Here is a 25,049-nt window from a genome sequence, read left to right as displayed (position 1 = left end):
ACTAGATAATAGCAGTGCCTGGATGTACAAAAAAAAAATAAGACTGACTACCTGATTCAGAAAGAGTGGAAGCACTGCAGTTCATTCTGTCTCCAGGTCCTGCAGAGTTGACTGCAGCCACAGTGAGTGTGTACTCCATGTCTGGTGACAGCCCAGTCACTGTGTACTCTGGTGAGTTAGCCTGGTGTGTGTAGGACTGCAAGTCCATCTCCACCAGGATCTCATAAAAAATGATCTGCCCATTAGGGTTGACTGGAAGATCCCAGGACAACTGAATTGAATCCCAGCTCACTCCTGAGCATGACAGGTTCCCCACAGCATCAGATACTGCAGAGAGAGAGAGAGAGAGAGAGAGAGAGAGACAGAGAGAGAGAGAGAGAGAGGAGTGAGACAGTGACATTGTTATACTAGCATCAGCTTTTGTTAGCATTCTTCACTGTCTGCTGTAAAAGGAAAGAACTAAATTCAGTTTCAGTTACCTGTGGTTATTTCATCAAACAGGCTGAAAAAGAACAGCTACACATAGGGTCACAGTGGTGCCTGGTACATACAGTATCTTCTGTGACAACAAAACAAATAAGCTTTATCTTAAACTATTACTACTAATCAAGTGTTCCTGAGAGGACACACGTTCAGCTTGTCCTTGTCCATGCTGCTGCTTCACAATGACATACAGATGAAAACGGCTCAGTAGTGTCTCCACTACCTACATATACTGACAATATCTAATACTTCTTTCATTGAAAGCATTTTTTTTATTCATTTGCCGGTTTACTGGAAAGCACAGAGATCTCTTGCACAGCCTTGGGGAGGCATGTGTGATTATCAGTGACTACACACATGCCCTTGACAATTGATTTAAGCTAATGCCACCACGAGTGCGTTTCATTTATTTAAAACAAGCAGAAAAATTTTTGGTTTTATCTCAAAAGCCCTAAGATTTGTGAACGGCTGAGGTTAAAGAGGTTGTCATATTACTGTGTATAGACTGATCGATGCATTTGAATTTTTTTTTGTCTTCTCTGTGTTAGACTTTGTTGGCCAGCTATCGATCAACTAATGTCATTAATGCCTGTGTCTTTACACATTTTTTCCTCTTTTCATTTAAGTTCTTACGCTGTTAGGTTTTTAGTTTTTAGAATTTTTTGGATGTGGTTAAATTGTTGTGTTTTTTTGTTTGCAAACCTGTTTTCCTTGAAATATTCCTTGAGGCATGGATGAACTATTTTGAACTGAAGAGACCATACAAAGCATAGCTTTAAGATGAATTTTAAACCCCAAAGTGTGAGCAGTAAGCTAGATCAGTGTTACGTTCTTAGTGTGTGGGCAGTGTGTGCTTTACCTGACTCATTAGTCGTGAAGGTCACAGGGCTGCTGAACTGATTCCCATGGCCCACTCTGGTGTAACTGTAAACACTGATCTCATAAGAGCTATGAGGCCTGAAGCCTGATAGATATTCGATGGTTGATGGACCAGAGGAATTCTACATTTGCGCACACACAAAACACACAAACACATACAAAAATGACACATAAGAGATTAAATCATCCAATCCTGATTACTGAAGTGGAAAATGTCTTTTTGTATCAGCACACATATGTGTACATGTGCGTAAGTGTAATGTCACTGTTGAGAGGCATCTGGAGTATAAAATTAGAGCTACCGTCAGCTGGATTGTGTGTACTCTTACTGAGGGGGTCTCTGGAGTGTTTGCAAGTGTGTGTGTGTGTTTTGCTGTTATTGTGAAGTGGCTTTTGGTGTGTGAAATTAACGGTACCTGGTGTGTGACGGTGTGTGTGATGAGGTCTCGGATCCTGAAGCCATACTGTATCACCACACCGTTGGGCTCCAGAGGAGGCTCCCAGCTCAGCCACACGGAGACGGCCGTGTGGTTATATATAGTCAGGTTACGGGGAGGGGACATTGGGCCTGAAACACAAAGTTTGGCAGATAGAGAAGAAGACAGACAGTAGATACAGGATACTCACAGCTTAGAAAATAAATACCATCTCATCAAGGTGCTACAGAAATGTTAAACCTGCTTCCAAACTCACCTCCTTCATCAGTGTGCAGCTGCAGCAGCAGATAAGGTCCCAAGCCTTTACGCGTTGCTGCTGTAATAGTGACGTTGTAAGCTGTGTATGGAAGTAGGTTAGTGATGATGAAGGAGGTGTTGGGGGTATGTGTTGTGTTGGAGCCCCCTGGGCCAAACAGCGTGAGGGTATACTCGGTTATTTCCCCGTTAGCCTCCAGAGGGCGCTGCCAGACCACAGCGATGGAGGATGACGACAGGTTCCTGGTGGACACCAGCAAAGGAACAGAACTAGGAACTGAAGAGAAACACACCCACACATGTCAGCATCACAAAAAACATCTGAACCATACACCATAAGTGAATGTTTGTGTAGATAAACTCACTGTCGTCATCCGTTCTTAGGTACATTGTGCTGGTATGGTTGTCGGCAGGGCCAGCACCAGTTGCCGGGGTAACGGTCAGCACATAAGGGAAATACTTCCTGAGTTTGGTGAATAGGAAGACATTGTCAGTCGTGGTATGCTTGATGGTCTTGTTGACAGCTGGAGTCCCTTGGTTGGATAAATCTGGGGGGATGCCAGCCTCCTGTAAGGTGAGCAGGTAGTAAGGACGGCCGTTTGGCTCCAGGGGAGGGTCCCAGCTGACGATGATGGCCGTGGAGCTGAAGATCTGAGCCGTCAGGTTTCGGACTGAGTCACTTGGCACTGAAAAGGGAGTCAAGTAGAATTGTGTTACTATTATTTACTACCAGCGATAAGACTGGTTGAAAACTGTGAGCATTACGCTACTGGGAGACAATATTAGGGCATCAATCAACCATACACACTCTGACACTGGAGGGAAAATGAACAGCGCAGCAGTCATCATCAGCTCAATCATCATCATCATCAACATCATTATCTGTCACAAGCACCGTCATAATCATTGGCAGCACTGTTGTAATTAACAAAATCAACAACAGCACATCAAGTAGAACAATAGCAACACAAAATACAAAGAGGTAAAACCAGTACAGTAGGCAGACATAGAAATAATATCCAAATAAAACAACAGCCCATTCAAAGACAAACAGAGGCACTTAGAGGAGGAAAACCCACACAACGGAAACCTTGGGACTGAAAGAGATTGAGCAGAAAATACTCATCCTGTTCCTCGTCTAAGCCTCTCCAAAAACAATGCATGGTACACAGAGTAGAAAAAAGGGGAGATGAAGGGGAAAGGGGGGAGATAAAACTTGAGAGATCCGTGAGATGAATGAGTGGATGTAAGGGGCCAGGTGTGTGTGGGGGTCTGAGCCCAGGGGAGTGAGCCCCCTGCTGGGCTTGGCTGTGCGGAAGAGACAAGGTGGCCTGGAGGTCCGGTGCTTGGCTGAGAGCGGAGCAGCTAGAGCACAGGCGAGAGATACAGAGTCAGTATGAGCAGGGATCATCAGTGATCAGACAGAGAATACTTCACAAGCAAAATGTTAACAAGAAAAAAAAAAAATCACAACAATCAAATCTGTAACTGTCTGTGACAAAGTCTGCACCATTTTTTCCCAAAATCGCATAAAAACAAAGAGATCAGTTTTACAAACACTTCACTCCCTCCCTGAGGATATCAAAGTGCAACTAAATATTATATGCGTATATGTAAATTTGGATTTCTGTGGGAACAGTGCAATTATAGCGTGAGCACAGAATCAACTTTCACACAGCATGTCAGGCTTTGTGTTTTTTCTCGGTGTCATCAAATCGTAAACGGTTCTACGCTCTCATTCTCTTCTTCTCTCTGGCTCTAATCCCTCACAACTTTCGTCATGCTTAGTAAAAGGAAACACAAACTGGCTGTCTTCAAGGCACAGTGTCACAGACAAAAATAGAGCCAGTTTGCCAGACTGACAGTTATCTCCTTTCACTGACAGGCTGAAAGTTACATCTTCAATCGCAGAGTTTTATGTGATTTTTTTTGGTTTTGAAGTTGAAGAGTTATGGAAAAAGTGTGCAGACTTACCCACCAGAGACACTCTGAATCAGTGTATACAAGAATTGTTTGGGCTTAATGAATTGTATTTTACATGTATGTCTATTCATTTGTGTGTGTGTGTGTGTGTGTGTGTCTGACTGACCGTCCTCTGGTAAGAACAGGGTAAGCATCTCGCTCCGGACCCCTCCGTCTCCTTGCACAGTGTTAGAGGTCATCCACACGGTGTAGTTAGTTCCTCCAATCAGCCGAGTCAGAGTGTAGGAGAGGGGTGAATCTGGAGAGGCAGGGGCAGCTAAGTCTGAGACTGGAACCCTCTGTGGAGTGGAAAAGAGTCTCAGGGTTACTTCCTCACACTGGAATAGACATTTAAACAAGAGTGAAATTTGTGCTGTACATATAGATGAGTGACAAATGAAAGGAAAAGCCAACACTAAGTGTCTTGGTAAAGTGTTGGTCCACCACAAACTGACAGGAAGCATCTGTATTTATCATGTTTCTACACTCATTTGTTCAGATTTCTTTTTAGTACTTACTTACTATACTATAGTATTTTTGGCCACTTGGGCAGCACCAGCTATCAACATAACATTAACATATGAATGTGTTAGTAATTACTAGTATTCGTTTGCTATTTACACATCCAGAAGACAGGGAACAGCATTAACATTCATTTGTCCACCTGATAAATGTGAGTTCAACAGATGCCCCGCTGCAGCTGGAAAAAAGGTTGATGAGAGCAGTGAGAGCGAAACAGAAAACTGAATCAGTGTGGCCACAAAACCAAAACGATGAGCTATACATCACAAAAATACTTTGTAGAGCTGAGGGGAACTGCCGAGTTGTGTGATAACTCTCTGTGGCTATGACACCTTTCGCATACATATATAAATATTGATTAGCACAGCTTTATTTTGTCACCTGTCTGTCTGTTCTACATGCAGTATATGTGTCTTACCTGCTTAGTCAGAGTGATGTTATCAGAGTAGTAAATGGTGTAATGTACAATGATCCCATTGGGTTCAGTGGGTGGGTGCCACAGCAAGGTGATAGAGGAGGCGGTCACATTTGCAACAGTCACATTCTGTGGAGCGTCAAACGGCTCTGAAAGCCAGACAGAGAGGATCTGTGTGAAAAATATCTTCAGACAATACACAGTAAGTAAATATTTTAGATATGAGGATAGTAAAGTTAGCTGTCAAAAACTCTTTCATCCAGCACCTGCATCTCTGGTGGTAAAGCTGATGTAGATCAGTACTCCTCCATCTCCCAGTCTGGTCCAGCTGGAGACAGAGGCATTGTAGCGACTCTCTGAGTCCACATTAATAACCACTGATGTCTCTGTCACATTCTGCCACAGCTCAGTCGTTTCATTCCTAACAGAGAGAGCAACCATTTCTGTTGCATCATGTTCTGTTTTCTTTTTAAACTCCTTTTTTCTTCAATGTTGTATAGATTTACTAACTCACCAAACTCTGACAATGTAGTAGAGTATCTCCGAATTGGCTTCTAGTGGTGGTTGCCATGACAACTCTACCTCATAGTCTGACAACTTTCTGGAGCGGATGAACTGAGGAGGTGTGTCTGGGGCTGTGAAGTGGGAGAATGACTTTCCAGTAACATAAAAAGAGGAGTACGGCCTATCAATGAAGAAACTGAAAAGTTGAGGGATTATTTAAAAACACATTTGCACGGAGCAAATCAAAAACTCAGAAAGGCCCCCGGGAATGTGCCAGAGAGAGATAGAGTAATGCCCTGAAATTAAAATTGGTTAGTTGTAATGACTCTTTGTGCATCTCAGCTTTCAGCCCTGAGTGTCACGTGGGATCAAATACCTGTGATGTAACAACATTGGCATGTGCTGAAACAAAGAGATGGAGACTGAAGAGGAAAAGATGAGAGGGAAAGTCACATTTAATCAGATGCCCTTCAAACTTATCAGCCAGTCATCATGTAACCATACAGCCTGCTGGAAGTGAAAACAAACCCTGTCCTTTCCTCCTTCCCCCACCCATCCCTCTCACCATCCTCCAGTGTTGTGATGTTGAGTGGCTCGCTGCTGAAGTTTCCTGGCCCGACACGCGTGTGTGCCTGCACCATGACGCGGTATTGTGCATACTTCCGCAGATGCGTGATGTGGATGTAGTTGGACGGCGAGGTGAGGTTCAGGTAGTGACTGGAATTCCAAAGCTCCAGGCTGTAGTGGGTAATGAGCCCGTTAGGCAGCAGAGGAGGTTGCCAGGTCACATTCACCTCACTAGGACTGATCGACTCATAAGAGACGCCATATGGAGGACTGCCTGGGACTGGAGAGAGAACATGAAGAAGCACCTTTACTAAAATGTGAATAGTTGATATTACTCCTAGAGGTTTTCATATGAGCGGATTCGAGTGAGTGGGTGCATCCATTAACACACCATCCTCTCCAGACAGGAGGTATAAAGTGTCCGATGTTTGGTTGCCGTGGCCGTAACGGGTGTACGCCCTAACAGACACATTGTAGTAGGAGAAGGGCTTCACGCTGATCAGAGTCACTCGGTTTGAGGAGGTGTTCATCACAGCAGAGTAGGATTCGTTCTCATACAGCACCTCGTAATGTTGGATCACCCCATTGGCTTTCTCTGGGGCAGACCAGACCAGTGTGACAGTGGAGGGGCTGGTGTCAACCACAGTGAGGTTCACAGGGGGGGAGTCGGGCTCTGATGTTGAGAGGGGCAAGAAAAATCCCAGAATTATCTTTCAGTCAATAAAATGTGAATCGAAGTGAACATGTTATCGACTGAAGTAAATTAACAAAAAATGAATTATTAATTAAATTAACTCAAATAGTTCATATGTGATATCACTTTGACGCAGCATGAGGTGCATGTCACACATGCAATAACACGCAATAACAATTCAACAGTAATGCTAGATGATTTGTCATTCTTTCTGCAGACTGAGCATGCAGAAAGTTAAGGAATACTATTTGTAATTTCATTGCACTTATTAGCCATGCAAGCGATGTCATTCTGTCAGTTCACCACTGTGGATCTGAAATAACTACTAGATAGACTGCCAAGAAATTTTGTACAGACATTCATGGTCCTCAGAGGATGATTTGTAATACTTAGGCTTTTAATAATAATGACTAAATACGTTTAAAAGTAATGATGTATGTTACCCACGGCTGTACCTTGTTTTTAATGCTAAATAGCAAATGTTAGCAGGCTAACATGTTACACTAAAGGTAACATGGTAAAAATGATACCTTCTTATCATTTACATGTTTGTTTCATCATTATAAGCAGTACACTGACACTAACATTTAGCTTAATGCACCACTATAGATTCGTAGTCTTGTTAATACCTGACAGTTTTATAGGCATTTTATTTTCAAGATTCATTGTTTAACTTTTGTTCCTTCCATCTGTGACACGCATATAGTTTGTGTTAAGCACATACCATCCTCCAAGGTGTAAACAAAGATGTCATCTTCCTCAGAAAGAGAGCTCTCTCCCACAGCTGTAGATGCAGCCGCACGTAGCTTATAACCAGTATACTTGTCCAGATCTGAGCATTAAATTAGGGAAGAAAGATACTTAGCAACAGACCTACAGTATATTATAGTCATCTGAATGACAAAAAAGATGAGCACTCCACCTGTTATCAATATGCTGGTAGTGTTAGTAACCCATTTCAGAGCCTGGTTACTGTGCAGTTTAAGGCCATAGACAGTGTAATGTGTGATCCGTCCATTGGGGTTGAGTGGTGGGACCCAGCTAACTAGTATGGAGGTGGAGCTGATGTTTTGATAGGACACTTCAAGCACTGAGCTAGGGACTAAAAGACACACAGTATATTAGGGAGATTGAAACTCTTAAAGATTTCACACCTTTTAAAGCTTTTTTTTTTTTTAAATAATTAATGATTATCGCAAGTGACATGTGAGCACCCACCCTGTTCCCTGGTCTTCTCAGAGATATCTGTGGCAGGGCCCTCTCCCACAGTGGTGGAAGCAGTGACCCTGAATGTGTACTCGGTGAAGGGATTCAGATCTGACACCAGGTAAGACAACTCCTCAGACATAACGTCCATCACCTCCTCTTTCACTGTTACACCTGTGGCACGTATGCAGACATAGATGGATACACATGACCACATGTACACACAGGATTTATAAGCACTGGCACAGATAAAAAATGTTTGTATCCAGGGCTGCAGGAAGTTACGAGAAGCAGTGTTTCAAAGTTAGTGCTCTCCCACCTGTAGTTCCCGAAGCTGCTGCGCTGCGTGTTGAAAAGTGTCCCATAACTGATGCATCGCGTGTGGACAGACGGACCTGATTTGGGGTCAGGGCCAAGGGGGAAGAATCTGAGGTCATATCCCCAGCATGTGATTGCTTTGTCAGCCAGGGTGGACGTGTAGCAGGTGGCACAGAGGTAAGAGAAAAAGCAATGGTCCCAGAGACTGAGGAGTCAGAAGGTTGAATATTTGTGATAGAAAAGTGTGAAGCAGAGGCATAACTGGTGCTGGGCTTCTCAGTGACCATGGGGTTATCAGTAGGTTGATCATCAGTGCTAATGACGTGGTCAGGGCTTCTAAGTCCAGAGTGTGTGAAGCTGGAAGCAGTCGTACTGGTGGGCAGTGTGCGTTCAGAAAGAGTGGCCGTGAAAGTCGGTGGAGACGTGATCAGACTGAGCTCAGCAGTTCTCTTACGCCGACTTGGGCTGATATGGACATCAGTGGGAAGTGTCTCATCTTCATATGCATCGGTTGAATTCTGAAGAAAAAAAATAAATAAAAAGATTAATGTGAAAGTATTTTTTCATTTTTCCTGGTTGGCTGCAGTGTAAAGCAGTGATCTTAATCATTGGGGCTCATCAGCCCTTAAAGCAATGTCGACTTGAATCAATAGACAGACAGTTGCTTAGAGCTTGCATATGGAGATGTTATGTTTATATAAATGTGCCATAATCCCAATGATTGTAGAGATTTGTCAGCTTACACAGAGGCATGTGGAGGAAGTGGGTACAGCATCTGTACAGTACAGTCTAATGCAATTCATCCCACGACAGTGATGCAACAAATACTTCCTTTGTAAATCTTATCTTAATCTTATCTTAATCTTAAAATTCTCAGTTGTTCTTAACAAAAAAAGAGTTTAATCAATGTCTTTGTGAAGTGGATGTTTTAAAATTCAAAGATGTTTTCCTTTCACTGTAATGATTGTATAGGTTTTCATTATATTATGTGCTTCACCATGACTGGGGTTTACAGGTTTTTATACAATAATTACACTGAAAAAGAATAATTACAGGTCCACAAGAGCACTATTCTTTAATATGCACAGTAAGTCTATATAAGGACTGACAGTCTAATTTGATCCAACCTTTTCGACTGAACAGGCTCTGTTTTTCTACAACAGTAGTGAGCTGTGATTGGATAAGACTGACTTACAACTTCTGCAGTGAGGGTGATGTCCTGCAGCAGGGTGTCGGCTACCAGGACCTGCAGTCTGTACTGAGTGATCAGACCGTTAGGCTGAGCAGGGCTTTTCCAAGTCACACGGATCGAAACTGAATCCTCAGCTATTGCCATCAGATTCTGCACTGCACTGGGCGCTACACACACAAACAGAAGCAGACAGAGTTAGACACTGACATAGAGGTGGAGAAAACACACTCAACACATTCACTGGACTTTATTGTCATCAATAATTCTTTGTGGATTTAAGGGGATTATGTCTAAAAACAAAAGGAAATGTGTTAGTACATTAGTTTATGAGTGTTCCCACCTTCAGCAGGTGTAAGTACGTCTTCCTGTGCTGCCGGGCCCACTTCTCCTGCTGCTTTGGCTCGGACGGCCACCGTGTACCTTGTGTAGGGGGTCAAACCAGTAAAAGCAAACCGCATGTCTCCTGTGCTGTTCTCATACAGATATCCTGGGGCGAAGAAGGAATAGAAAATTTTATAGATTTCTACCAATTTAGAGTCTGAGCTCGTTTATGTGTACATGTGTTCTTCTGAGAGAATAATTAATAACCTGTAGGTCCGTAAAGGTAGAGCATGTAGGTGAATTTCCCTGTGATAATGTTAGGAGAGTTCCAGGACACGGAGATCGATCGTGACGTCATGTTCAGTAAAGAGAAGTTTTGTGGTGAGTCTTCTGGGGCTGACATATACAAAGACACAGAAATTATGTTTTTCACATATGCAGTATATTATGTATATGCTTATAGCCATCTAATACACAAATTAAATAAAAACTATAGCCTTGATAGCTTCTTTTTCCACACCTGACTCTGGCATGCGGACCATAGTGGAGGCTATCTGTCCCTCTCCATCAGAGGTGAAGGCAGACACCTCGAATAGATAGGCAGTGTAAGGTCGCAGCTGATCAACTCCTACTGATATGGGCACACTCCAGGAAGCTGCAGGGGGCACGGCGGAGAGGGTGATGGGTGGAGATGAGGCTGTTATCTCCAATGGACTCGGAGTTGCACGAGACAGGATATCAGCTGCATCCTAGACACACAACATCATAGAGGACATACACAGAGGGTAAAATAAGAGAAAAAAAAGTCATTTCTAGCCTTATGTTACGCAGATGGTTAGCTCTGAGCCTAGGTAGCATTTATAATCCTGACATTAGAAGTGTACAGAAACAGAACAGTTTAAAGTAACAGTACAGTTAAGAAGACAGACAGAGGTGACAGTATAATGCAGGACTGTACGTTGCAGTGAGGCAGCGCTCCGGTCATGATGTCCTCTGCATTGACCTCCAGCACGCGGACCGTCTGACCGGTACGAGCGTGTTTTGCCTTGACAGCAAACTTAGTGATTAGGCCGTTGATGCGATGTGGCAGGAACCAGGTAACCATGACAAAGGTGTGGTTTTGAGCAAACGCTGTCAGGTTGGTGACCAGCCCAGGGGCTGCAGGACAGATACACACACATGAATGCACACACACACACACACACACACACACACACACACACACACACACACACACACACACACACACACACGTACATACAGGGAGGTCTCAGACTTTTGGACCCCACAGCACAATACTCTTATTTTAGATTTTGCAATCATTATGCAAGTGTGTGCATGTGCAAGGGTACCCACGGGACTCAGCGGTCTTTATGTATAAAGATTTGCTGAACGTTCCTATTCCAGCTGGAGCTATGGCTGCTACCTACAGAGAGACAGAGAGAGGGAGAGAGAGTTGGTAGGTACTGCTTTTAATGATTAATTCATGCTCCTGTCAGCAGGGCAGTCATCAGATCCCAATTAGGTGCGAACATCAGGCAATGGTTACAACTGGAACGACACCTTGTTAGAGGTGATTCAGTGATCCCAGTAACACAGAACACACAACAGTAATACAACATTACACACCAGGTATGTTAACAGTATGTAAACAGATCACAACACAATCACCAAGAGCAGTGTGTGTGGTTGATTAGCCTCTGAAGTGCTGAAGTACAACATCTTTGATTTTTTTTTTCAGCTATTCAAATAGAATTCATGAAAATTAATGAAAATTAACTGATAATGAAGTAAAAATGCAATTTAAGGCTTTATCAGGCTAACAGGGACTTAATCTACAGCGAATAGATAATAAAGTATACCACCCCAAAACTATCTCGTAACATCCATATCCAGCTTAAATTTATCATATTTTTTTTTAAACTGGAGCACTATGAAAAATACTGGATACTTAATGAAAATGTCACTTAATCAAGAAAGAGGAAAAACAGCTTTATTTTCAGCTCTAGCACCAAGAATTTCCTATTCTATTTAAGTATTTCATAATGCCATTAATTGAAGAACATTGTCGGCTCACAGAGGAGCCTGTAAAGCATAGGGAGCAAACGCAACATGTGTAAAGTGCAGTTTAATACAAACAGTAGGTACAATATAATATAATATATAATATAATATAATATAATATAATGAATAGCAATATAATGGAAAGCACAGCAGAAAAAATACCATAGAGATCAACCAATGCTACTCTTACCATTGCTCATGATTGTGGAACGGTCTTGAAACAAGTTGATTTTTTTTAGTACTTAATTTGTATTAATCATTTAATCACTTCATGTGTTTAATGAAGTACTCATCACCTTGCCAGATTTCTTTCTGTTAACTCCAAATGAAGGACCCATTAATAGACAAAATTATGCGTATGTGTCTGCATCTGTACTTTTGACTGCTGAGGTATAATTATCATGAACAGAAAACAGAAAAGTCTGCAAGATATTGGGGCAGAGGAAAAGTAGGAAGAAGTTGCTCATGAGCTCTCTGCGTGGTTTAGTGGGCCAACACACTCACAGGTGAAGTGCAGTAATGTGATACATGCACACGCACACGCAAACACACACACACGCACACGCACACACACATACAAAAACAGTATGTGCTCGTTTAATCACAATGTGTTGTCAGTCTCTCAGAGTCCATTTGTATGAAGGTCATTGCGGGTTAATGAATTCCAAAAACTAATAAGCACGATCACATTCAAGCTCAGTGACAACAGACAGTGGAAAGAGCCATGGCTGATCCATAGATCTGTTTACCTGATTAATAATGCAATCAGGATCAATTACCTGTATTCAGCTAGATCGAGAGAATAGTCTGGTCCTGTGGGATCTGTGTTAGCTAGCCACATCCACACCACAATACATTTTCAGGAATTTGTTTATTATGAGATAAACAAAGATTGTTCTATCTTCTAATTATGAATATTTAACTAAATATATATACACACACATATCCAAGACTAACATACATGGAAATTGGTCTTGTATGTAGTATCCCTTTAGGAAAGTTTTTCTATTTAATTATTCTACTACTTTTTAATTCAAATATTGAGCTCACCAAAGAAAATTCCTACTAGCTACAATATAATCAAATTTGGAATCATGCAGCAAGTATCCTACCTGAATCAGGTATGTAGACCCTGAGGTGAAGTCAGTGAGCAGAGTCTCTGGTATGTCCAGGTTCTTGGTCACCTGTGTGAAGGTGAGATCAGGGTAGGGACAGACTTCCCTGTACCTATAAGGGAAAAAGAAATATATTTAAGATTATTGACTCCTAACTCACAACATATTTGTATGAAGAGGCTGGATCAGATTCAGGTGCAAAAGTACCAGTATGGAAAAGTAACTAAGAACATTTACTCAAGTACTTGGCAGATGTTCACTATACTACACCACAGTCATATTTTGCAGATTGTTTTTTGTAAACCTGATGTGTTGTTGAGTGAAAGAAATCTGTATTGTTAGGTCATGTTAGACTAGAAGTGAGTCTTTAAAGAGTTAATTTCTCATAAACAGTGAAAAAAGAGCTGCTAATACTGTCGGAAAGGTTCAACTTGTTTTCAATGCAAATCAACTTGTTTCAAAAAAACGTGTAAAACCATCTTTTTCATAAATCTAGTGCATTAAACTGCCTTATTCTTTCTTGTTTCAGGAAACACACACAGTTGGTTTAAATGAAAAATGTTTTTTGTTTTTATACCCCTCTGTTTCTTCTGTGAATGTCGTAGCTTTCCCCTCTGATGCTGTCTGGCCTGTTGGCCTGTTTTGGCACTAAATTCATGATATTTAGCATTTATTAATGGGTCAGACTCTCCTTTATGGTGGTTGAATATGCAATTTTGTTGTTGGAGACAGTTACAATAATGTTACCTTGAATGCTGAATTTCAGATACACAACCCATGCAAATAGATCCTGAATCACAGTTTTTCAAGAAAACAACAAAGAACTACCTGATGACATATCCATCAATATTGTCGACATCAGGTGGCATGGTCCAGGACAGCAGAATACCATTGGAACCTACGGCCTCTCCTTCTAGGCTTAGAGGTGGACCAGGTACTGCAGGTGATGAGTGTATGAAGAAGAGAAGATAGTATATACGTGCGTTAACATAATTTCTTATTTTCAGTGTGTTCTCAGTGGGATCAAGCATTATCCCATCTTTTCAGTCTGCTGTGTAAAATAACAACTTCTATATTTTAGATCTCAGCAGGACACTAGCAGAGTGAGAGCAGCAGAGTCATTTGAAGAATAGCGTTGTTGTCTATGGTGGGGCTGATCCTTTTAGTGTGTGTATGTGTGGGTGTGGGTGTGTGTGTGTGTGTGTGTGTTTGTGTGTGTGTGTGTGTGTGTGTTTTTGTGGGCTTGCGTGAGTGTGTTTTGGGCCGAACTCTGATGAATAAGGCCTCACACAGCAGTGGCATTTCACATCCTGCCGTTCAAAAGCTCAGGCTTAAGTTACCTAAAAGGAATTAAACATGGAAGGGAGACTACACACACACACACACGCACACACACTAGCACAGACACATCTACTGTACTAATTTCCTTTTCCTCAGTGTGTGTGTACTGGACACGCTATACAGGGACTGAAGGAAACAGCAGAGGGCAGATGAGAACCTGACGCCACTTTAACACCCAAAAACAAAGCCCACGCAAACAACAACAAAAAAAAAAGTGTGTGTGTGTGTGTGTGCACATCTCACCACTCTCATTAGTATTAATCATGCGGCTGACTCCTGGGCTAATGTTGGAGGAGGAGGCTGCCGTGACCGTTACACTGTATTGTGTCCCTGGACTGACATTGACCACATCAGCCTGTGAAAACAGCAGAACACAGACACCTGGTCACAACACACACACATACACACCCAAAATGCACTCAGCCTTCTGTTTTAGTTTATGCTGTACCGTAATAAGACTCTCCACCACAACTCAATTTTAAGAGGAACCATCTGTTTAAGCTATATGAAGGTGGGTGGTTGTGAATGGACGGCAGCTTGTTTCTGCTTGTGCCTGCACCTGTTTGCATCTTTATTCGTTTGTTTGCACTCTTTCTGCTTTTGTGTGAGTGGCAAACAACTCTTGCAATTATGACACCAGCATGTTGGTTGGCAATGAGTCACAGTAACACCTCTCAGTATAGTTTGCTCCCAGAAATATGACCAGGCATTTTTTTCAAACATGAGTGTGCATGCCCTCAACTCAAACTCTATATGCTTATTACCATATCTTTCTTTCTGAAACGCAAGACGTGCCAGAGCTGTAAGCGTATGTTTCATCCTTGGTATATTTGAGTGTGTCAACATCTGTGTGCAAAAAGCAATATCAGATATTGAGTGTTGAATTCTTACCTGCGAATGTACCTGTCCCAGGCAGAGTGTGAGCAGGAGGGTGAGTGAGAAGGCCATGCTGGGTAGCGGAGTTAGCTTTAGTTTAGTCACAGCAGGTTAGAGGCCTCGCCAGGACAGCTGCATCCAGTGTTAGTGCACAAGTGTTAGCAGTGGCCAACAGGTAATCCACTGAGCTGAGCAGACGTGACTCCAAGTCTAGAAGCTGGTTAGTGGCATGAGTAAAGGTCAAAGGGTTAGTTGTCCAGGTGTTGATAATGACGGATCTTGAGGTATTCCAAAATTTTAGCGGTTAGCCAGGAAGGGCAGTGGGTCCTTTCGTTAGCACAAGGCTAACACTCTCCCTCTGGTCTCTCTCACTCTCTGGGGAGAGCTGCTTAAGCAAATGAATGATTCAGGGTTGAGCTCATGAGGCCAACTTAATAAATAATGAGATCTATTACTCAACTCTGTGCTCTCCGTGCTCTCTATGTGTGTGTGTGGCGGGTTGTGTGTAAGGTTACATTTTGTGGGGTATCTGACACCTGCCAGCCGGAAAGAGCCAGCATGGGCCGGTACTTGGTTGGATGGGAGGAGAGAAAATGCATGTGTGGTTGTGTGCATGTAGTTTGTACATTCAGTATCATCTCACCTATAGACGTAAAAGTTTACAATGCCACACCTCCTCCCTTGATAACACCGCATTGATGGTATTTAGGTGAACTATACTGTCTTGTTGTCCAAGTGGCCCCCAGAGTTTTTTAGGTTAAAAAAAGTATATGTACCTGAATGTATCCATCATGTCCAGGGTGCACTGTGACTTTTCCGTGGTTAGGTAGCAGGCTCACTTGGTAATGATCCATACACCCAACCGCCTGCTCCCAGCGTAGTGAGAATGCACGTGCACACACATTCAGGACATGAACTCCTCGAACACGGGCCGGCACTCATGGAGGACAGGAAAGGGAGAAACAGAGTCATAGAGGTGGAGAAAGTCTCTGTAATTAAATGAAGAGGCGTTAAGGCCAGGTGATAACAATGGGGTGTTGACCGGTGCGTCACCTGTAATATCGTCTACCTGTGGTTATGGTCAGAAAGGCAGCGCTCCCCGCTGTCACTCCCCTCACTCTCTCAGCACTCACGTTGTAGCTGCAGCCGTCCACCAGCCCTGTAACGATGGCAACCCGCTCCTCCTTGGGTATGGTGAGTGTGTTTGTGACCGAGGTGTTAGCGACAGTGACTCTGTAGAAGTCAAACTCTCCAAACGCAGTGTCCCAGCTCACAGAGAGAGAGGAAGAGTTCACAGTGTCCAAATGGAGGGCACATAATCCTGCTGGACCTGGAAAATGATGATTGCAATTTTACAACTACAGTGTTTATAATTTAGGCCACAATTTAATTATTTTCCTTCTTCTGATTGAAGAAGATCCTTATTGATCAGTATTTAAATAATGTGCATTTAGGCTTGTGTGTCTTTGTGTTTCTGCGTCTCTTACGAGTGCTGAGCTCTCTGTGGACCACCTGACTGGTGTCTGAGCCCAACACACTCTGAATGTTGACACCGTAGTCTGACCCTGGGATCAAATCCCTGACCTCGTAACTCGTGCCCAGGACAAGCACTTGAATCCATGACTTCCTGTCCACGGACAGCAGGCCAAAAACAAGCTGAGAAAAACAAAACGGAACACTGAATACTTACTTGGGCTTTTAAAAAGAAATTTTACTGATAGTGAATTTTTTTGGTTAACCAACTCTGTAATAATACCAATGTCTCTCTTTTCTTTATGTTAATGTGGGTTTTACATTGTGCATGCATGTAATGTGCTTGGTCATTCCTCCTGGCCATGGCTTTACAGAGGTCATACATCTTTAAAGAGTTGGTAACTGTATCTGCGGTGTGCCGACAACAGTTGCTAAGTAACCAACAGGTGAGCACGGAACCTGACACAAGTTGCCTCCTTTGTCCTTGGAAAAATAGTAACATTGTGAGTAATGTGTGTATAAGACAGATGACTGTAATGTCAGAAAGTTACTGTGGTGTAAAAAACAGTAGTGCCTGTCTCTGCCTCTGGACAGATACATTGGAATACATGTCTTACCTTGTACTTCTCCACCTGTCCTGGTGGTGGTCTCCAGGTGACAAACACAGATGTCACAGCCTGCTCTGAAAAAGCCACTTCCTGTGGTACCTCTGGGGCTGGAGACAAGATTCTGGTTAGCATGTGACACCATATACTGACACGATCATTGTCATCAGTCACTCTGGGTAATACACAAGTTAATACAGGTGTAGGTGAATTCTTTACATACTTTATTATTATACTTTTTGAGCAGAAAAACCGGAGGCAAAGAAGTACTGAGGTCCAAACATCATTTTGTGCATTTATTTTAATGTGAATAATGTCTTTGGTAAACATTTTATGTTTGCAAAATTAAAGTCTGTCTATCTATCTATCTATCTATCTGCTCTCTTCTGACGAATACTCCTTTTCTGCTACATTAATTTTTTAATCAAAATCATTTTCTTTCTTTCTCTCTCCCACACACATGCAAATGTGGGCAAACTCACAACCAATAATTGGTGCCACATTAGGTAAAGCAAATATCTTAAACTTACTAGTATGGAGGATCATAGTAGCAGGTTTGCTCTTCCTTTTCCCACTGGTGCAAATCACATCAATTCTATATTGGCTTCCAGGGGCGAGGCCTTCAAAGTTGTAAGATCTGTGAACACACACAGCTCTAGCAGTCAGTGCTTTTTAGTACTAAGTTTGAAAAATCCATGTTGTAACCAGTTGCTGTCATAAAAGAAAGTCTGGATCAGCGGATTGGAATTCCAATCTCATAAAACTGTAATAATTTGTGTGCTGGCTGACCTAGAGGGAGACTGACCTGGGCTCCTGATGAGAAATGATCAGCTCTTGATTGGATGTTCCGTTTTTGATTGACAGCATGAGTGCGCTCAACACTCCCCGGACCAAACTCCAAGTAATGCATATGGATGATGTGGTTTTATTGATGAGAGACACCTCAACTGGGCTGGGAGCTGGCACATAAAGAATACAATGCACATAGTCAGTTAGTAGAAAAAGAAAGATTTAGCAGCGTGCGCACATGTGTGTGTGCATGTTTACCTGCAGTGATGTTGATGGTGACGGGCGAACTGTCTGTGAAGGACTCTCTCTCTGTTCGCACTGCAAAGCGGTAGAGCCTGCCTGGAGTCAGACTAGAAAACACTGCATTATGACTGAAGACCTTCTGCACCTGTAGCAATAAGAGCTTTATTATAATTCTCACAGCATTGTCTAGAGGAGAAGTTACACTCATACATACATAATTTCTTTTAACATAGAAACATGCTAACTACTGGTCACCGTGAGAATGCACTTCATTAGTAATTGCAGTTGGTGAAAAAACTTCTAACTTAATTCTTGATCCAGACTCAGATACAAACTTCCACAAAGCTGCCTCCTAAACCTAAACTACAGGGGAAAACCTTCACATTATTTTAAGATTTTTTTTTGTTTGTTTGTTTACCATTCGTGAATGGTCACAGTTGAGGCAGGTGACCTCGTAGCTGTGAGCCCGCCCTTGTGCTGGATCCCAAAGCAGCTCTATGGATGAATCTGTCACCACGCCCTCCCTCACTCTGCTGGGAGGCACCAGACCTAAAATCACAAACCACATCCCACAACCCATAATGTAATTTTCTCTAACATACTAAAAATAACAATTACCTTTGGTTTTGGGTATTTCAAAATTCCTAATTAACCACAAAAAAGAAAAGAAGAGAATCATTACAGTAATCATAAAATGAAGTATTTTACAAAAAAAAGTTAGAATAAATTATTATAATACAACAGTATAAATGAAAACACAGAAAATTCTTTATACATTTGTTTTAAGAACATATTCAAAGACGACATTCATTCTGTAAATCTAGAATTTTATTCTAATCTAGGAACATAGGAAGAAAAAACACCCAAACACATCAATGTGTTATACCTTGATTTTGGGTTTGCCACAAACGGATCTATCTGCTCTCACATCATATCAGGTACAATATCTATCAAACAACATAATATCTGTCTTAACTTAAAACTTGGCCTTAATGTTGTTGATATTTGTGACCACTGAATATTTACTTACCACCAAAATTTAGTGGTGTAAAAGAGAAAAATGCTGGAGGTGATAGGTGTATGTCCCGGTGTGAGATTGGTAATGGACCCACTATGTTGTGAATTCACTGAAGTGAATCTGAATCTTAATGTTTATGCTGACACCTCTAAATTAGAGGCAATACGAATCTGTTTGTTGTGTCTTCAGTGTTCTGACTAATATTTGCATCTGTATGTACTAGTATTAACAGAGATAACTCACTTGTTTTTATGGGGCGGGTATAGTAAGGTGGTCCCGTCTGCTCCCGGCTGGTGCTTTGAACCCTGAGCTGGTACTCTGATCCTGGACTGAGGTTGCTAAGAGTTACAAGATGAACACCAGCAGGGAGGGAGTACCAGTCACATGAATACCCACATAATCCCTCACATGCAGTGTCACAAACTCCTGGACATACACACACTTTCACCCCATCAATCAGACCCAGCTGTGGATGCTGAATGTACAGCTGTGCGGAGTTTGCGCTGACTGAAAGAGGGACTGCTACCTGAACTGGTTTTGGATCTGCACATACAAAGAGACAAAGATAGTTTTACAAAACAGCTAGTGTGGTTAAAAGTGATGTCCACATTGTCAAAGGCAGAATTTTTGTTCCTCTTACCTGTGGTGTGTATGACGCTGGTCCTGTGGCTCCTGTCATTATCCTTCTTCAGTGCAACCACTCCTACTTCATAAGTCTGACCTGGGGTAAATGTGCCCAAGTCAACGCACATAGTCTGATTTATCCAGAGTGCACCAGGACTGGATTGGTTTATCCACAGTGAAGAGGCACTGGGGTGACTGAGTGGGTGGGCTGTGATGTGATAACCATCTGGTGGGTCATCAGGTGGACTGGTCCAGCAGACGGTCAGATTTCCCCTCGCGCTGAACACCAACAGACCACTAGGGGCCCTCACCGCTAAGAGCCACAACAGCAGAATGTTACTGAGTTGTCAGCTAATGTGGGTCAGTTAAGTGACCACAGCAACTCATGCATAATTATGAGAACGTGATTTTAGTTCGGACAATTACTGAACTCATAGTGTAAATTTTAAAACATCTCCAACTTATCTGCATTGGTTGGCAGGTCAGCAAATCAGCAAATTTCTATTCATGAAGACTGTATTCACACATTGACGTAAGTCTAGTGATGTGTAAGTTCTTAACGCAGGACATCCTCAGTGTTTATCAGTGTTTGACAATATGTGGTGTGAATTCCCAGAAGAAAAACATCTCTAGATCAGATCAACAGCAAAATTGCTTCAACCTCGCAAAAAAAAAAAAGCAAGTATACTACCTTGATTACATGGATCACTTAGATGATCCACAGTAGCAATCACAGAGAATTAGTGTCACAGCCTGCTATATGCCTCTGTCTAACTCTCCACTCTGCCACACCTCCTAATCAGCCTCACTGTCCTCACCTGTTGCCCCCAGCTGCACTCTATCTCCAATCAGGCCAGTATATATACATCCCCAGTTCACTTGCTCTTTGCCAGATTGTTCTTAGTATCATGCAAGACTTTTCAGCGTTCATCTCCGGACTGACTTCCCTGTATCGACTCTGCTCGTCCCTGACCATCCTGCCTCGTCTCGGTAAACGCCTCAGCCTTCTGTCCCCGACCACGAGTTCTGTCTGTGCGCTTCCTAGTCCCCGTCTGCCTGTCCCTGTGGCTGTCTGGTTCTCCAGTTCCGACGTCGCAACGTAAGTGCTTCCCTGATGGTTTCCCGATTACCCGCCTGCCTTTTCCTTCCTGGTCTACCCCGCTGACTGCTCACCTGGTTCCGATCCTCCTGCACCCTCAACTACGTCTCCAGCCTGCTTCCTAACGGTACCCTTGCCTTCCTACCAACTCGTCCTTGTGTGTGTGTGTGTGTGTGTGTGTGTGTGTGTGTGTGTGTCTCCAACCCACTCCACTCACCTACTCCGCAACACCCCGGCCCCCTTCCTCTATCCCCAAAACCCACCTGTGTGCAATATCTCTACTGGTTCATTGATAAAAGTCATTACCAATTTTTCACGTGTTTGGTTGAGCTGAAATTGAGTCCTACCACACCCCATTACAGTACAATCTGGCCAGAAATGGACCCAGCGTCCAGTCCCACACCCCTGATACGCCTCGAGAGAACTGTGAGCGTTCTCCAGCAGCACGAGGCCATGATGTCCACTGCCGCCTCGGAAGCTAGACAGGTGGCTGAGGCTAATGGACGGGCGCTAGCAGCGTTAATAGGGCAAATGCAGCAACTGAGGACCTTCCTGATTCAGCCCGCTGCTGCCATACACTCACCAGCTCAAACGGCACCAGAACCAGCTCCAGCTTCCCCTTCGCCCAGAGATGCCCCCGAGCCCTGGGTGGGCACCTCGGAGCGCTATGATAGTGACCCAGAGACTTGTGGGCCTTTCCTAACAAACTGTTCCTTGCTGTTCTCCCCTCAGCCCCGCACCTTCGCAGCTTAGGAGGCAAGGCTGGCCTTCACTATCAATCACCTGACGGGCAGGGCTCGTCTGTGGGGCACTGCTGAGTGGGAGGGACAATCTCCAGCCTGCACTTCTTTCCAGCTGTTCGCCTGAGAGCTGCGCAAAGTGTTCGGCCTGGGGGCTTTCAGCTCAGAGACTGCAGGGGGGTTTATGGGTATGCAGCAAGGAGACCGGACAGTGGCCGACTTTTCTATCGACTTCCGTACCAAGGCCAGCCAGAGCAACTGGAACTCTGCCGCCCTCTGTGACGCCTTCCTCCACGGTCTGGCTGACTACATTAAGGACGGGTTGGTTTCCCATGACATTCCTTCCACATTGGACGGGGTGATAGAGCTGGCTATACGGATAGATCTCCGTATCCAGGCCCGCAGACTAAGCGGCAGGGGGTCCCTCTTCGCCCGCCGTCTGTCCGTTCCCGAGGGGGCTCCACCAGTCCCTCATCCTCACCAGGGCAACAGAAGGGGGAGTCCGAGCCAATGCAGCTGGGCCGCACCTCTGTCACCCCAGAGGAGCGGGAACGTCGTCGCCAGTCTAACCTGTGCATGTACTGCAGGCAGGCAGGTCACTTTGTCTCCAAGTGCCCAGTGAACAGGGAGGATACTGGTGAGCCCAACAACCGTCAAAACTCCCCACAACCAAAGACCGCTGCTCCAAGCCCGGGCATCCTTCCTGAAGGCCCCCACACCTTGGCCACCCTAACAGACTCTGGGGCGGACGCCTGTATCATTGACGAGGGAACCAGCCTCTGGAGCTGGGGCTCGAGCATGTTCCTCTACCTCACCCGGTTCCCGCTCGGGCCCATGACGGCCACCATTTGGGCACAGTCACGCACCAGACCGTCCAGATTCCCATGATCCTCTCCGGCAACCACCATGAGACCGTTCAGTTTCACATTCTGGACTCACCTCGCCTGCCTCTCATCCTGGGTCATCCTTGGCTCCGTCGGCACGATCCCAACATTGACTGGGAGACGGGGACCATCCGAGAGTGGGGCACCTCCTGTCCTGCTTTAAGCAAGCTTCCCGCCGCTTTACACTCCCAGCTCCAGGGCCCCGCCTGGCATCTGCGGGGAATACCACGACTTCCGCCAGGTGTTCAGCAAAGCCTAGGCGACGTCTCTGCCTCTGCATCGGCCCTATGACTCCGCCATCGATCTCCTGCCTGGCACATCACCACCCAAGGGTCTCTGTACTCCCTGTCTGCTGTCCCTGTCAGGAAGGCCACGGAGACCTACATAAATGAATCCCTGGCTGCAGGCATCATCCGCCCGTCTTCATCTCCAGTTACGACCCGCATCCTTGCTTGGTGGCTAGTCGACTCCATGTGCAATTTAACCGCCTTCACCCCCATCCACGTAATATAATATAATATGGAGATACGCCTCCGATATAGTGGTGGGAGCCGTTCTGTCCCAGAGATCTCTCTCCGACCATAAGCTCCACCCCTGCGCTTTCTTCTCTCGGCGCCTGTCACCGGCCGAGATAAACTACGAGATCGGGAACAGAGAGTTGTTGGCGTTGAAGATGGCTCTGGAGGAGTGGCGGCATTGGCTGGAAGGCGCCAAAGAGTCCTCCCTGGTTTGGACCGACCATAAGAACTTGGAATATGTCCAAACAGCCAAGAGACGGAACTCCCGCCAGGCCCGCTGGTCCTTATTCTTAACTTGGTTCAACTTCACCCGCTCCTACCGTCCAGGGTCCCGCAACGTCAAGCCTGACGCCCTGTCCCGGCAGTTCGTGAAGGGGGAGGATTCTACTGAGGGGTCTGCCACTATCCTTCCTTCTCCCTGTGTCATCGCCAACCTGACCTGGGATATAGAGAAGAGAGTGAGGCCTGTCACCGAGGATCAACCTGGTCCTAGCGTCTGCCCGTCTAATCGCCTGTACGTCCCGCAACCCCTGGGGTCGGAGAACACCCGCGATTTTGTCAAGGCCTGCTCTATCTGCAACCAGCCTAAACCTCCCTAAACTCCCATCATGCTCTGGCGGGACTCATTCAGCCTCTCCCAGTCCCACATCGTCCATGGTCACACGTCTCCTTGGACTTTGTCACGGGTCTTCCTCCTTCCAACGGCAACACAGCCATCCTCACTGTGGTCAGCCGTTTCAACAAAATGGCCCACTTTGTGCCACTGCCACTGAGACCATCCGCCTGCATGGTCTCCCTGTCGATGTGGTCCGACCAAGTTCTCCTCGGTTTTTTGGAAGGAGTTTTGCAGCCTGATGGGAGCCACTGACAGTCTCTCCTCTGGGTTCCACCCCCAGTTTAACGGGCAGGCTGAGCGGAAGAACCAGGAGATGGAGACAGCCCTTCGCTGCTTGGTCTCCCGGAATCCGTCCTCCTAGTCGCAGCAGCTCCCTCACCAGCTCCGCCACGGGCCTCTCGCCCTTCCAGGGTGCCTACGGCTACCAGCCCCCGCTCTTCCCGGCCTTGGAGAAGGAGGTTTCCTGTCCGTCTGTCCAAGCCTTCGTCCGCCGCTGTCGCCGAACCTGGGTCAAACCACGCACTGCCCTCCAGCGCTCCGTGAGTCGCTACACTGGCCAACCGGCGGCGATCTCCTGCTCCAGTCTACCAGGTCGGCCAGAAGGTGCGGATCTCCACCCGGGACGTACCCCCCCGGGTGGAATCCAAGAAACTGGCTCCCAGGTTCATCGGCCCATTCCCCATCCAGAGGGTAATAAGTCCAACGGCGGTGAGACCGAGGCTTCCGCGCGCCATGCGTGTCCATCCCACCTTCCACGTGTGCAAAGTGAAGCCGGTCCACGAAAGCCCCCTGTCGCCGGCATCCCCGCCTCCTCCTCACCTCATCGATGGGGGACCAGTTTTTTTCGGTTCTGCGCCTCATCCGTTCCCGTCGTCGTGGAAGGGGGCTCCAGTACCTGGTCGATTGGGAGGGCTAAGGTCCGGAGAAGAGGTCCTAGATTCCTGCTCGCCATATCGTCGACCCTGACCTCATCACCGACTTCCACCGTGATCACCCTGAACAGCCCTCCAACACCGCCGCACCACCTAGGGGTCCCCGTCCGACGGTCCACGCCTCCTCCCTGCCTGTTCCCACTGACATGGATCTCGCTGCAGAGGGGCCATCCTACTACGACCCTTGCTCTGATTTTCAAACTAGACCTTTCTAGTTTGTCCCAGAAATTCAAATCAAATCCAGTGTTTCCTCTACATTCATTTAGCAGTGGCGGCCCGCCACCGCTAAATCATAGCCGCCACGCCTTCAAATTTCTTTTTTTTTTTTTTTTTTTTTTTTTCTTGTCGCAAATGCAC

General features: G+C 45.0%; 1 protein-coding gene across 3 annotated transcripts in view; it reads right to left on the bottom strand.

Annotated features, from left to right (window-relative positions):
- The window catches only part of ptprq (protein tyrosine phosphatase receptor type Q), a 41,585-nt gene that overhangs the window by 12,376 nt on the left and 4,160 nt on the right, over positions 1-25,049 (bottom strand). Inside the window, exons 9-43 of one of the 3 annotated variants that reach the window (XM_087173368.1) lie at positions 19,920-20,216; positions 19,523-19,822; positions 18,680-18,810; positions 18,277-18,406; positions 18,035-18,188; positions 17,760-17,866; positions 17,242-17,339; positions 16,639-16,807; positions 16,221-16,481; positions 15,928-16,088; positions 14,519-14,630; positions 13,763-13,871; positions 12,932-13,046; positions 11,112-11,181; positions 10,714-10,913; positions 10,276-10,504; positions 10,023-10,151; positions 9,775-9,921; positions 9,438-9,601; positions 8,697-8,760; positions 8,244-8,351; positions 7,937-8,098; positions 7,641-7,820; positions 7,443-7,550; positions 6,416-6,697; positions 6,023-6,304; positions 5,468-5,588; positions 5,220-5,374; positions 4,957-5,102; positions 4,144-4,315; positions 2,420-2,740; positions 2,056-2,331; positions 1,779-1,930; positions 1,343-1,484; positions 52-327 (exon numbers count right to left, since the gene is read on the bottom strand). In XM_087173368.1, coding sequence (XP_087029494.1) covers positions 52-327; positions 1,343-1,484; positions 1,779-1,930; positions 2,056-2,331; positions 2,420-2,740; positions 4,144-4,315; positions 4,957-5,102; positions 5,220-5,374; positions 5,468-5,588; positions 6,023-6,304; positions 6,416-6,697; positions 7,443-7,550; positions 7,641-7,820; positions 7,937-8,098; positions 8,244-8,351; positions 8,697-8,760; positions 9,438-9,601; positions 9,775-9,921; positions 10,023-10,151; positions 10,276-10,504; positions 10,714-10,913; positions 11,112-11,181; positions 12,932-13,046; positions 13,763-13,871; positions 14,519-14,630; positions 15,928-16,088; positions 16,221-16,481; positions 16,639-16,807; positions 17,242-17,339; positions 17,760-17,866; positions 18,035-18,188; positions 18,277-18,406; positions 18,680-18,810; positions 19,523-19,822; positions 19,920-20,216 — 6,030 coding nt within the window. Of the gene's footprint in view, positions 1-51; positions 328-1,342; positions 1,485-1,778; positions 1,931-2,055; positions 2,332-2,419; positions 2,741-4,143; positions 4,316-4,956; positions 5,103-5,219; positions 5,375-5,467; positions 5,589-6,022; positions 6,305-6,415; positions 6,698-7,442; positions 7,551-7,640; positions 7,821-7,936; positions 8,108-8,234; positions 8,761-9,437; positions 9,602-9,774; positions 9,922-10,022; positions 10,152-10,275; positions 10,505-10,713; positions 10,914-11,111; positions 11,182-12,931; positions 13,047-13,762; positions 13,872-14,518; positions 14,631-15,927; positions 16,089-16,220; positions 16,482-16,638; positions 16,808-17,241; positions 17,340-17,759; positions 17,867-18,034; positions 18,189-18,276; positions 18,407-18,679; positions 18,811-19,522; positions 19,823-19,919; positions 20,217-25,049 lie in introns of all 3 variants that reach the window. The other 2 variants (XM_087173366.1, XM_087173367.1) reach the window with 2 other exon arrangements.

The sequence above is a fragment of the Seriola lalandi genome, unplaced genomic scaffold (genome assembly GCF_002814215.2).
Source record: "Seriola lalandi dorsalis isolate HSWRI2012SDOR001 ecotype SW California unplaced genomic scaffold, Sedor1 jcf7180002054188, whole genome shotgun sequence".
Lineage (NCBI taxonomy): Eukaryota > Metazoa > Chordata > Actinopteri > Carangiformes > Carangidae > Seriola > Seriola lalandi.
The sequence above is the reverse complement of the archived record's forward strand: the minus strand, read 5'-3'. Positions and strand labels throughout refer to the sequence as shown.